The sequence below is a fragment of the Salmo trutta genome, chromosome 31, assembly GCF_901001165.1.
Source record: "Salmo trutta chromosome 31, fSalTru1.1, whole genome shotgun sequence".
NCBI lineage: Eukaryota > Metazoa > Chordata > Actinopteri > Salmoniformes > Salmonidae > Salmo > Salmo trutta.
The window spans coordinates 14056718-14070349 of NC_042987.1; the positions used below are offsets into that span (position 1 = coordinate 14056718).

Consider the following 13632-nt stretch of genomic DNA (forward strand, 5'->3'; position numbering starts at 1 on the left):
TGAAAGTCCCTCCTCCATCTTGTTTTGTCTTGTCTAAGTACTTATATATACACATATGATATTATCATGAAGAATTACCATAAAAACTGTCAAGTTATCTTGGCTTTTCTCTCCATCCCTTCTTGACCCTTTTAGTCTCTATCTCCATGGTTTGACACTTGAATGTACCTGTTTTGGTCCCTTGAGTAAGGGTGAGGGGTTGGATGGTTCGTTAAAGTCACATTAGTTGTAGAGGAATTGAGAGGGAAAGCTTCAAAACGACTCCAGTAGTCAACGTTAATCCACACCACTTCAGGATAATTCTTATTGGAGGACGAGCTACTGTTTACCAGGGGTTGGAACCAACCAAAATGACTTTCCAATCATTTCGTTCTGAACAGAACCACTATTTATTGTATTCAGTTCCACTGTTCTGACCAGCAAAATAAAGTACTGAACCAGTTAGAACCCCCAAAAAGTACTGTTTTCTATCATTCCTTTTTGGCCTGTGGAATGAACATTTTTTTTTTTTTTAACATTTAGTTCATTAAGTTACCAATCAGTGCAGATAGAGCAGCTTGCTATGGAGCGGGCAAACTGGTTGTTTAAATGCGTGATGGACAGACAAGTGCAGGGGGCGAGATGCGATTCCCCCGGGTGGGGAGAGCGAGAGGGTGGAGGAGGAGGCTTGGCTTGTTATGACATGCATTATCCGAATTAAACCCACCAAATTATACCCTACCTACAGAGGAGCTGTTTCTATGGATGCGCTGGGCCTTGGTGATCGGTTGGGCCTTGGTGATCGGTTGGGCCTTGGTGATCGGTTGGGCCTTGGTGATCGGTGAGTCCGGTCCACTCTGAGAGTTCCGAGGGCTGGCTTAATGCTGGACCAGAGCTAGTTAACAAGCTTGTTTGTGCAGAGCGGCACCAGAATTAAAAACACGTCTTCCTTTTCGTAGTTAATAAATCCAATGTAAAACGTGATAACTATAGTATCCTTAACTAGCATTGAAAAAAGTGAATCAATTCTTCTCTAGCCAATAAAAAAATCTGTCCCCATCTTCTGAATCACCCTTGTAATGTCAGCACAGTAGCCTATGCTTCGGAGGGGCAGGTAGCCTAAACACGCACCGGCAAAGATTCCCAGCTTGCAGGCAGACACCGGAATACGTTTCTGAGTGACAGAGTGAGGGCTTTGCATAGGCTTTTGGTTACGTTTCTGTGTGTGCCTGGAAAAATCCCCCGAAACAGAAAATAAGCTTATTAACCGGTTCCCATGCTTTTAAAACAACAGGTCTGTTCTAGAACAATATAGATCATTTCCTCGCTTCTGTTTCACAAAAATGTTGTTATTTTCCGGTTTTCGGTTCCAACCCCCTGCTTGTTACAGTGGTCTGTACTTGAAAACACCTTTTTTGCTCCAAAAACCTTTTAGTCAAACAACTATAAACGCTAGCCTTTTCTCCCAATGGTGTCCTTACACAGATTTACCCAGTCACTTCCTCTCTCTCTTTCACTCACACACAAGCACACGCATGTACACACACACACACACACACACACACACGCACCACATAGTTCACAGCAACAAAATACATATAATCATGAGTACCAATATGCAGGGTCTTCGGCGACAAGAGGTGAACAGACATTCCATTATGCCTGCAGGGGCCAGGTTATGTGATCTGTGTCAAATAGTTATCAACACTCTTCAAATCCATCCAAAAATTACTCCAACAAAGATCTCTTAATGATACAATTTCCTTCCTTCAATCATTCCTCTGAATGATTTCTGATTGAAGAGGCATTTTTTTTTTTTTATACAAAAAACCAATCGACATGATGCTCATAAAACAGACCCTCAATTCCCATATAATCACGGATGATTTGCAAGCGGGACATGATCAGGGTGGAAGAACAAATGACTCACTTAACTATCTCCCAAAATTCTCCCATTGTGCAATCATCTCTGAAATGTCAAATTATGATTTAAACCTTTTGCCCGTAAGTAAAGTATTTCAATCATTTTTGACCTTCCACCTACCTAGGCATGCGTTGCTTTTTTACATGAATGGCATGTCAAGAGAGCTTGATGGCTTCACTCAGCAAACGCTGTGCATCCAACGTGGAAGTTCCTTTGGAGTATCTAAAAGCAAAATGTTACCAAGGTGTTTATCTTTCTCTATATAGGCATGGAAGCATTATCAGAGGGAATTTGTCATTTCATAAAACAGCACAATATAAACACAGTTTGGCTCCAACAGAGGACGACATGAAAGGAAATGTTCAAGCATAGAAATAAACTGTTTTAGTAGAGAGGGGAGGGGTGAGCCATTCATTTGGTTGATGCTTAATAACAATAAAAAGCTTTAAACTGATCATGAGCGTTACTGACAGACAGTACCGCTGTGCCAATGATATGAGGAAAACAACAACCAAACAAATACAATATACAATGTCCACCAGGTAAGCCTGCCTCTCTCAGCATCTTGGAATATCTCTATCCTGTCCAATGCGCCCAAAAAAGCCTCCACTGCCAGTCACTCAGTTTAGGTTACACAGTATGAAGCGGAATAGGAGGAGAATGGGGACTGGGAGAGTAGTACGGACACTGGGTCGTCTATGGGGACACAGTGTGTTTATGTTCACGGGCCTTGGTGATCGGTGAGTCAAGTCTACTCCGGTCTGCTCTGGGATGATCCACTCCTGGTCCTACATTATACTGACACTGCGGTTGAGCTCACTGAGGGCATTGTTGTTGTTGACGTTAGGGTTGGGGTTAACATTGGGGTTTCTGCGGCTCATGTTGGGGGTGGTGAGGCTGCTGCTGACCGGGTCATTGGGGCAGCCGTGCTGGAGCAGGATGTCAGAACACTCCTGGCTTCCTGCCCGCCGGGCGCAGGACAGCGGCGTCTGGCCGCGCGCGTCCCGACTCTTCACGTCTACTCCGTACTGAGGGAACAGATGAGAGGTGTGAGGAGGAGAAGAAGTGGACTGGACAGAGAGAGGTGTAGCTGACATTGTGGTCTAGCTAGTTGAGCAGATTCACTCAAAGAACTCCATTTTCCTCAACAGCCAGGAGTTTTTCCTGGTCATGTCAACATGCTTAGGAAACACTCCTGGCCCTGACCATAACATTTTCCCTATCTATCTAACTTTTTAACCATCTTATCCTATTCATTATCATTCAATCTTTATTCAACCAGGAAGATAATCAACCTTTAATCAAGGTTGAAAACCATCCCCTCTCAAACCCCCAACCTACTCACCCAGATGAGAAGCTGGGTGATGACCACGTTGGCCATGGCACAGGACAGATGCAGGGCGGTGCGTCCGTCCCCGTCTCCGTACGTCTCGTTGACCTCCTCCTTGGTGCCGTGGGCCAGCAGCAGCACCACCAGCCTCAGGTCGTCCTCCACCACGGCCCGGAGCAGCTGCTGCCCCAGGGGCACATCCGACTGGGGGAGACCCACCAGGAACAGCTTCTGCTCATACTTAGCCCGGATCCACCGCTCCCTCTCCTCCCTGGTGGTGAGGAAAGAGATATGACATAGAGGGTTAAAGAGGGTCAGTGAGGTTACAGAGGACCGGAAAACAAGAAACAATGATAAAATTGTGAAATGGGATTTTCTATTAAATAAATAGATAGTTTGTAATCTAAAGCCATGATAATTATTCACAAGAGGACCTTGTTTGATCGGCGGGAGGGTAGGGATCCAAGGAAATTCTGGCAGGTTTTGAAGTAACTGTATTCCGCAGTACTCATAGGGCCTAGACCACATGCGGCCACTTAAGAACGATCCTTAAGAACAATCCTAACAGTCCCGCCATTGTCTCAATCATGTATTTTCTCTAATTGGGAGCCTAGTGTAGCCTCTGAGTGTCAGGACACTGACGATGAAAGGGCTCAGTGGTAGGGGCCAGATGCTGAAACTGTATCCCACCTCCACTGATAATCGTCTGCAGCAGGAGAGTTACAGTCTAGCCAGCTATCTAAAGGTTACACATTGTGAACAGCATGTCTGCTGTGGACAATACAGGACAGGAGGAAAGGGGGACATGTTTTTATCAGTGCTGTCAGCCATCAGTCGGAAAGGGATAACTGGAGGATCCCCCACAAAGGAGACTTCCTGCGCTTGGACCCCGGCCTCCCCTGGGGTGCCCGGGATGGGAAGCCGATCGATGGGCCTGAATGGCAGACAGAGAGGCGGACTGGAGCTGGGGCTGGGCCTCCTTCAGTTATAGAGCCAGAGAATGGAGAGGAGCAGAGGAGGAGGGATGCATCTCCCTCCACTCTCTGCTAGTCAGACTTCTATCTCTACATCGCTCTACATCTTGAATCTTGACTCCCCAGGTCTCTTTTCTCCCACCCACACACAAACTGCAATACCATCCAAATAGCATTGGATTTAAAAACATAAAAATCAATACAGTGAATGGCTGGGCATGCTCAGTGTGGCTCTGACCCCGCGGCCCCGTCAAGCGGAGTGATAAGGGAAGTAGAAAGGGGCTGTTGTTTGGGCGTCTGGGTGAGTGACAGAGAAAAGGGGCTCACACTGATATGGTAAAACGACTCTGTCGCTGGTTGGAGTGACAAGGATCCCCCAGGACACTGACTGCCAACGAGTCTGTATGGACACTAACGTCACTTTACACTTCAAACTATCAGTAAGTAAGCCTAGAAAGCAGACAAAATTACAATAATTACAAATAGCTCATGGCAATGTGTTATGTTGGAATGACGCCATCGGTCTGAAGACACACCATCAGAAATCCATGGCCAATATGTTGCTTTATTTTAAGGGGTATGCTAGTATGGATATTGGACCAAAGTTTACAGCATACAGTGCATTCAGAAAGCATTCAGACCACCTGAAATTTTCCACATTTTGTTACGTAACAGCCTTATTCTAAAATGGATTCAATTGTTTTTATTATTATTATTATCAATCAACACACAATAACCCATAATGACAAAGCAAAAACAGGTTTGTTGATTTTTTTTTGCAAATGTAAAAAAAATGTACAACTTAAATATCACATTTACAAAAGTATTGAGACCCTTTACTCAGTACTTTGTTGAAGCACCTTTGGCAGCAATTACAGCCTCGAGTCTTCTTGGGTATAAAGCTACATGCTTGGCACACCTGTATTTGGGGAGTTTCTCCCATTCTTCTCTGCAGATCCTCTCAAGTTCTATCAGGTTGGAAAGGAAGCATCAGGTCTATCAGGTTGGAAAGGAAGTCCGGGCTCTGGCTGGGCCATTCAAGGACATTGAGAGACTTGTCCACTCCTGGAGCCGGTTTTCATCAAGGATCTCTCTTTACTTTGGGCCGTTCATCTTTCCCTCGATCCTGACTAGTCAAATCAAATCAAATGTATTTATATAGCCCTTCGTATATCAGCTGAAATCTCAAAGTGCTGTACAGAAACCCAGCCTAAAACCCCAAACAGCAAGCAATGCATGTGAAAGAAGCACGGTCTCCCAGTCCCTGCCGCTGAAAAACATCCCCACAGCATGATGCTGCCACCACCATGCTTCACCCTAGCGATGGTGCCAGATTTCCTCCAGACGTGATGCTTGGCATTCAGGCCAAAGAGTTCAATCTTGGTTTCATCAGACCAGAGGATCTGGTTTCTCATGGTCTGAGAGTCCTTTAGGTGTCTTTTGGCAAACTCCAAGCGGGCTGTCATGTGCCTTTTACTGAGGAGCGGCTTCCGTCTGGCCACTCTATCTTAAAGGCCTGATTGGTGGAGTGCTGCAGAGATGGTTGTCCTTCTGGAATGTTCTCCCATCTCCATAGAGGAACTCTGGAGCTCTGTCAGTGACCAACGGGTTCTTGGTCACCTCCCTGACCAAGGCCCTTCTCTCTCGATTGCTCAGTTTGGCCGGGCAGCCAGCTCTAGGAAGAGTCTTGGTGGTTCCAAACTTCTACCATTTAAGAATGATGGAGGCCACTGTGTTCTTGGGGACCTTTGGTTTTTGCTCCGACATGCACTGTCAACTGTGGGACCTTATATAGACAGGTGTGTGCTTTTCCAAATAATGTCCAACCAATAGAATTTTCCACAGGTGGACAAACATTTTTATATATATCTTTTGGGGTGTTTTCTTAAAACTGCATTGTTGGTTAAGGGCTTGTAAGTAAGCATTTCACTGTAAGGTCTACACCTGGTGTATTCGGCGCATGTGACAAATCAAATGTTATTTTATTTGAATCAAGTTGTAGAAACACCTCAAGGATGATCAATGGAAATAGGATGCATCTGAGCTCAATTTCAAGTCTCATAGCAAAGCGGTCTGAAAGCTTATGTAAATAAGGTATTTCTATTTATTTTTAATACATTTGCAACATTTTCTAAAAATCTGTTTTTGCTTTGTCATCATGGGGTATTGTGTGTAGATTGGTGAGGAGTTGTTTTTATTTAATCCATTTGAGAATAAGGCTGTAACGTAACAAAATGTGGGAAAAGTCAAGGGGTCTGAATACTTTACGAATACAATGTATAGTACAATATGTCACCTGCCAGGCCCACTAGCTATAAGCAGCATCAGTCTTACATAAGGGGTTAATTAGCCTACCTCTCCTCTCCACTGACAGACCTGGCCCACATCACAGCTGCCTTTGTCAGTGCCCGCACGGAATTTGATTAACTGCTAACCACCATTAATAGATCCTAAAGCTCAGCCTGGCAGATAAAGCAGTCACCCTGAACTCTTGCATTGTCCTTTACTCATTCAAGGATTGCTAATTACACTGGGAGAAGGGAAATTGTTTTTATGTTTAGTGAGGAGTTCAGTAATACCACAAAGCCTGCGTACATGCTTATAACCAGTTATAAAGCATTATACCTCAAGGTTAAGTTAAGTGTTACTTATGCGATTCTTCAAAATTAGCTCAATGGTACAGGCATAACTCTAAACTCGCCTTACGACTTCCTGTAAAGCATTAACACAGTGGAAAAAGGATCTCTCCCGTGGGTGAATAACTATTTTCTTAAGGATGGGCGATTGGAGCAGCGATTGGAGCAGCCAGCAGTTTTATGGTGTAAGCCCTCCATCAAACCCCAGTCTGTCATTATGTGAGAACAAGGCTGGTAGCGGATCAATGGCAGACCAGAACCAGCGGATTGCTCTGGTTAGGAGGCTGACAGCCCCACCCCCCCTGGTTTCCACTTTCGAACACAGGAACCAAGTCCTTTTAAAAACATTCCCCAGGCTTTTTCTGAGACCGAGAATCAAGTATGTGTCAAACGTTAAACTATATGTGATCGATTTGGTAATAGTCAGATGTACTGCTTAATATTTTGTTTTGGTAGAATCTGGAATTTGTGATGAAGTCAAATCGGGGCAGTTAGCCAAGGTTTGCCTCAGAGAGCTAACCCACTGAATGAATGGGATCCCAGATCTAGGGAGGAGAGCCCAGTGAATTGACATGAGCTAAATGAGGCAGAAAGTTAGCGCCAGGATGTGAAACAAAAAGGCTGAGAACCATTAAGAAGATGTCAGGTCCAAGAAAGGAGCCCAAGGCCCATACTCACAAAGCAGTCTCAAAGTAAGAGGGCTGATCTGGGATCAGGTCCTCCCTGTTAAATCTTATTCAATACGATCTAAAAGGCAAAACTGATTATATATCCTATTTGTGAACACAGGCCTTGAAGCCACAAAGAGACCTCAATCCCAGTAGTAGGGGTCCAAATGTAACCACGCTGGTACTATAGAGTTCCGTTTAAGAAAAAGGGAAGTGGCCAGTGGTGGTGACTCAGATCCTCAGCTGCTACACCACTTGAAAGGTAGTCTGTGAAAGGAAGTGAAATGGTAATCCCGCCTCTGTCTTTTGTTTGAAATAGAACAACAATCCAAACATAGGCAGGGTTTAGGCAGTCAGGGGGAAAGCCGAGATCCTTGAAAAGGACACTTCCTCTCCGCAGGAGGAAGAAAAATAAAATCGGCAGATTTAGCATGTCAAAGCGGGAGGAGAAAAGAGGGGGAGAAAGAGAGGGAAAAGGAGAGGAGATAGAGAGTGAACTTCGTAAGCAGGGGATGATATTCAGGAAATCAAGCCGATGGTTACCCTCGACACACGCACACACCGTGAAACACATACACTCACGCATGCACACACACACTGCTTTCGCCACCCTTGCACACATACTTGCTAAAAAAAATCCTCTGTTGCTTAGGGGACAGAGGGGACTTGCAGAAAAGAGACAGAGCAAAGATCTCAATAATGTATCTTTAAACGATAAAGCATTACTGCTTGGAGCAGCATGAACTTCCTCAGTAAGTCAGTGTTATATCTGTGTGCGATGACTATATTTTCTTTACCACCTTATAGCTGACATTTGTTCCAAAAGTTTGCTAAGAAACAAAGCAGAGATTACAGTATCAAGACTAAAGTCTAAAGGCACAGAGGACACAAAACTGTCAAATAGGCTGTTAGATTCTCTACTTTTCAATCCTAATTCTTAATTTATATAAGAGCGGCATCAGTTGCAGAATAACCTGTGTGAAAATAAGTGCTGAAGCCCTTTTATAATTCTATACGAGTTCTGCACGTTTAGTTCCTGAGCTGGGCACTGGATTCTGACCTCCCCTTAATTAAGTGGCAAATGGCGGAATGATTCTCCTCAACCCAGTCCACGAAGTCAACAACACATGACTGCATCCACATAAAGAGGAACAAACAAGGATAATTAGTCAAGCTCCAAAGACAAAGACAAATAGGGATTTATTGAGGGAAAGAGAGACTGAGACAGAGGGGGCGGGACCATGGTAGCATTGAGTAAAATAGTAGTGAATAGACAAAGACCAGAGAATGACCACTCCAGGCCTCCTTTAATAAAGGTGCCATTGATTGGTCCACACATTAAGGGAGGAATCAGGATGTCCGTCCCACCATTACCACCACCAAACGCACCCACATGCACACACACACACACACACACCACCCCATCCTTCAAACACAGTCTGTTCCTCCTAAACAATCAGGGTAAGCCCCAGCCCCCTACCTCCCTCCCTCCCTGCCTCTCAACATTCACTGCGGACACATCAAATAGATTCACTGAGAGTGAAGGAGTGGTGGAGGGGGGGACTAGGCAATCTAAACACCCCTCGCAGCGGGAGGGGGGCGGCTTGTATAGGACAGATTCCCATGCAACAGCCGGCCATTTCACTTCCACATATTGAGAGAGAGAGAGAGAGAGCTGGGCGAAGGGGACAGAAAGAGAGAAAAACAAAAGGGAGAGAAAAAACACAACAGAGCGAGAAAGCAGGGCCCCAGAGCTTCAAAGGTTGCTAGGGGCGAAAAATGAGAGAGCAACCCAGTAAATGAGACTCCCTACAGTCAACAACAGGGGTACAGTTTAGACGTTATCCTCAACCAAGAATAACAACTACATAACAAACATGATCTAGAATCTAGCTTTCTAGGTTAAACACTCCTTTACTCATGTACATACTGTAGAATGTTGGGCCAGAGATAGTGGTTCTATAGTATGGTTCTAGAATGAGACTGTTGTTTTGTTTGGGTTGAGCAGTCTGGTTGAACGGTCTGGCCAGTTGTTCTATTGAGAGGCCAGTAGAGGAGCATCTGTGAGCCTTGGGCTAGCAGCAGACAGGGCAGGACGAGTTGAATATATTGTGACATTAATGAGGTTGTCACCGTCCCCATGATGGAGCGGCTGTGTTTTTGTGCCAGAGAAGACTAACACCCTTAAATGCTCTCGTTGTTAACCCCCTACTGCCCCTGTCCTCTCCAACACAACGCTGGGACAATGACATGTACACCACACATGCACCCAGTCACTTACGACAAACACCACTTGCAGAATGAATTCATTTCACCCAGCTTGACACAAATGAGCCTTCCTTTAATCAGATGGATTTGAAATGAAATGAGTCATCAAATGTAGTTGCACTACATGACCAAACGTACAGTTGAAGTCGGAAGTTTACATACACCTTAGCAATTACATTTAAACCCAGTTTTTCACAATTCCGGAAATTTAATCAGAGTAAAACTTCCCTGTCTTAGGTCAGTTAGGATCACCACCTTACTTTAAGAATGTGAAATGTAAGAATAATAGAAGAGAGAATGATTTATTTCCGCTTTTATTTCTTTCATCACATTCCCAGTGGGTCAGAAGTTTACATACACTCAATTAGTATTTGGTAGCATTGCCTTTAAACTGTTTAACTTGGGTCAAATGTTTAGGGTAGCCTTCCACAAGCTTCCCATAATAAGTTGAGTGAATTTTGGCCCATTCCTCCTGACAGAGCTGGTGTAACTGAGTCAGGTTTGAAGGCCTCCTTGCTCACACACGCTTTTTCAGTTCTGCCCACAAATTTTCTATAGGATTGAGGTCAGGGCTTTGTGATGGCCACTCCAATACCTTGACTTAAGCCATAACGATGGAAGTATGCTTGGGGTCATTGTCCATTTGGAAGACCCATTTGCGACCAAGCTTTAACTTCCTGACTGATATCTTGAGATGTTGCTTCAATATATCCACATAATTTCCCTCCCTCATGATGCCGTCTATTTTGTGAAGTGCACCAGTCCCTCCTGCAGCAAAGCACCACCACAACATGATGCTGCCACCCCTGTGCTTCACGGCTGGGATGGTGTTCTTCGGCTTGCAAACATAACGATGGTCATTATGGCCAAACAGTTCTATTTTTGTTTCATCAGACGAGAGGACATTTCTACAAAAAGTACGATCTTTGTCCCCATGTGCAGTTGCAAACCATAGTCTGGCCAAACCACTTTTTATGGCGGTTTTGGAGCAGTGGCTTCTTCCTTGCTGAGCAGCCTTTCAGGTTATGTCGATATAGGACTTGTTTTACTGTGGATATAGATACTTTTGTACCTGTTTCCTCCAGCATCTTCACAACGTCCTTTGGTGTTGTTCTGGGATTGATTTGCACTTTTCACACCAAAGTACGTTCATCTCTAGGAGACAGAATGTGTCTCCTTCCTGAGCGGTGTGACGGCTGCGTGGTCCTATGATGTTTATACTTGCGTACTATTGTTTGTACAGATGAACGTGGTACATTCAGGCGTGTGGAGGTCTACAATTGTGGAGGTCTTAGCTGATTTCTTTTGATTTTCCCATGATGTCAAGCAAAGAGGCACTGAGTTTGAAGGTAGGCCTTGAAATACATCCACAGGTACACCTCCAATTGACTCAAACGATGTCAATTAGCCTATCAGAAGCTTCTAAAGCCATGACATCATTTTCTGGAATTTTCCAAGCTGTTTAAAGGCACAGTCAACTTAGTGTATGTAAACTTCTGACCCACTGGAATTGTGATAAAGTGAATTATAAGTGAAATAATCTGTCTGTAAACAAATTGTTGGAAAAATTACTTGTGACATGCAGAAAGTGGATGTCCTAACTGACTTGCCAAAACTATAGTTTGTTAACAAGAATTGTGTGGAGTGGTTGAAAAATGAGTTTTAATGACTCCAACCTAAGTGTATGTAAACCTATGATTTCAACTGTATGTGGACACCTGATCGTCGAACATCTCATTCCAAAATCATGGGCATAAATATGGAGTTGGTCCCCCCTTTTGCTGCTAGAACAGCCTCCACTCTTCTGGGAAGGCTTTCCACTAGATGTTGGACTTGCTGACTGCAGGGACTTGCTTCCATTCAGCCACAAGAGCATTAGTGAGGTCGGGCAATGATGTTTGGCAATTAGGCCTGTCTCACTGTCAGCGTTCCAATTCATCCCAAAGGTGTTCGATGCGGTTGAGGTCAGGGCTCGGTGCAGGCCAGTCAAGTTCTTCTACACCGTTCTCAACAAACCATTTCTGTATGGACCTCGCTTTGAACACGGGGGCATTGTCATGTTGAAACAGGAAAGGGCCTTCCCCAAACTGTTGCCACAAAGTTGGAAGCACATAATCGTCTAGAATGTCATTGTATGCTGTAGCGTTAAGACTTCACTGGAACTAAGGAGCCTAACCCGAACCATAAAAAATGATTCCTCCTTCACCAAACTTTACAGTTGGCACTATGCATTTGGGCAGGTAGTGTTCTTCTGGCATCTGCCAAACCCAGATTCGTCTGTTGGACTGCCAGATGGTTAAGCATGTTTCATCACTCCAGAGAACGCGTTTCCACTGCTCCAGATTCCAATGGCATCCTATGATGTGGACTCAGCAACGAGTGTGGCTGACATAGCAGAATCTACTAATTTGAAGGGGTGTCCACATACTTTTGTATATATAGTGTATATGTTGCTTTAATTATACTCTATAACGTAGAATAGAAGATAAAACACAAAGTAATTTGCTTCAGTTGGCCTTGCTGTAAACTGTGTACGTAACAAATAAAATTAGATTTGCTAGTTAATTTCCCCTATATACCTGGCTGGTGCTGAAACCCGTGACATGTTGGGTAATTAGTGACAAATCATTTCCAGGGCAGGCTGGGCTAATCAGTGACCTGTGGGTTTCATTTGGAGAGACTGCCACGGCACGGTGCTGAACTGGACGGGAGACCCCAGCTCCGCTCATTAATTAGTCTAAATGAATTACCCCACCTCCACCAGGGCTCCTGGCAAGGCCAGCTATTCTAAAGCCTCTTTGGAGAGTTGGATAGTTGCCGGTTGGCGCTCCTCGCACCCCTAACCTGTGAGTATCCGGAAAGGCTCAGCGCTCTTTGGTTTAGGGACTGGGGCTGTTCGACAGGAGAGAGGTTAAAGCTGGCTCATTATAGTTTGGATCCCTGAGCAGGCTAAACCACAGCCCTTTCTGCCATCCACACTGGGTTGGTGGTTCTAATAACAGCTGAGAATTAGGGATGAGAATGAGGGAAGAATATGAGGGTTGACAGTGGAGGGATGCAGTATCAATTCCATTCTCCCAGCCGTGTATCCATCCAGGAAGGACGGAGTTAAAAAGAGGGAGCAGTTTTGGAGAGGTTAGTGGTGTGATTCATTTTTATTACCGTGCAGACCCTGCAGGCGGCATGCAGGAGCGGCAAATTATTTCTGAAACAAAGTGGAGGAGGAGGCGGGTTCTTTTACTCGCTCTCTCTCCACTCCTCTGGTCGTCAGAGCAGAGCTATTACCTGGCCGTGGCCGAGGGCGCCGCGCGGCACAACAACCGACAGAGGGGTGACAGTGAGGTGGGCAGCACCGGTGAGGGATAGCCTTCCACATCCGTCTACGCTCCCAGACATCTTCCATCCCCAAATGAGACATGGGGGAGGAAGGAGAGGTTTGTGTGTGTGTGTGTGTGAGGTGGAGCCCCCCTCTTCCTTCCCCGTCAAAATAGTCAGTAGTGTTTTCCCTCACAAGTGTGTGTGTGTGTGCGCACATAATGTTTTCTCTCAGGAGTGTGAGTGTATAGTGTTTCCTCTCACATGTGTGCCAGACAATTAGAGGTGGCGTGGAAAACACGCCGACTGGCAGACACTAATTAAAGGAACAACTCCCTTCCAATATGCTGACTGGAGAAAGATTGCATTTCTCTATGAGATTTATGGCTCAGAAGAAATGTATGTCATCAAGATCTATTGATGTATACACACGCCTTTTATGGCACACCAATATCTACATCTTTCTTATTCAGACTTCATTCAATTATTGGGTGATACATTTTAAACTCTCTCTGAAAGCTGTTGATGGCACTGGAGA

General features: G+C 44.8%; 1 protein-coding gene across 2 annotated transcripts in view; it reads right to left on the reverse strand.

Annotated features, from left to right (window-relative positions):
* Positions 1-499: 499 nt before the first annotated feature.
* The window catches only part of LOC115169596 (arf-GAP with GTPase, ANK repeat and PH domain-containing protein 3), a 222258-nt gene continuing 209125 nt past the window's right edge, over positions 500-13632 (reverse strand). For both annotated transcript variants that reach the window (XM_029725358.1, XM_029725357.1), the window contains exons 17-18: positions 3249-3504; positions 500-2931 (exon numbers count right to left, since the gene is read on the reverse strand). In XM_029725358.1, the coding sequence (XP_029581218.1) occupies positions 2692-2931; positions 3249-3504 (496 nt within the window). In that variant the 3' untranslated portion in view covers positions 500-2691. The remainder of the gene's footprint in view (positions 2932-3248; positions 3505-13632) is intronic.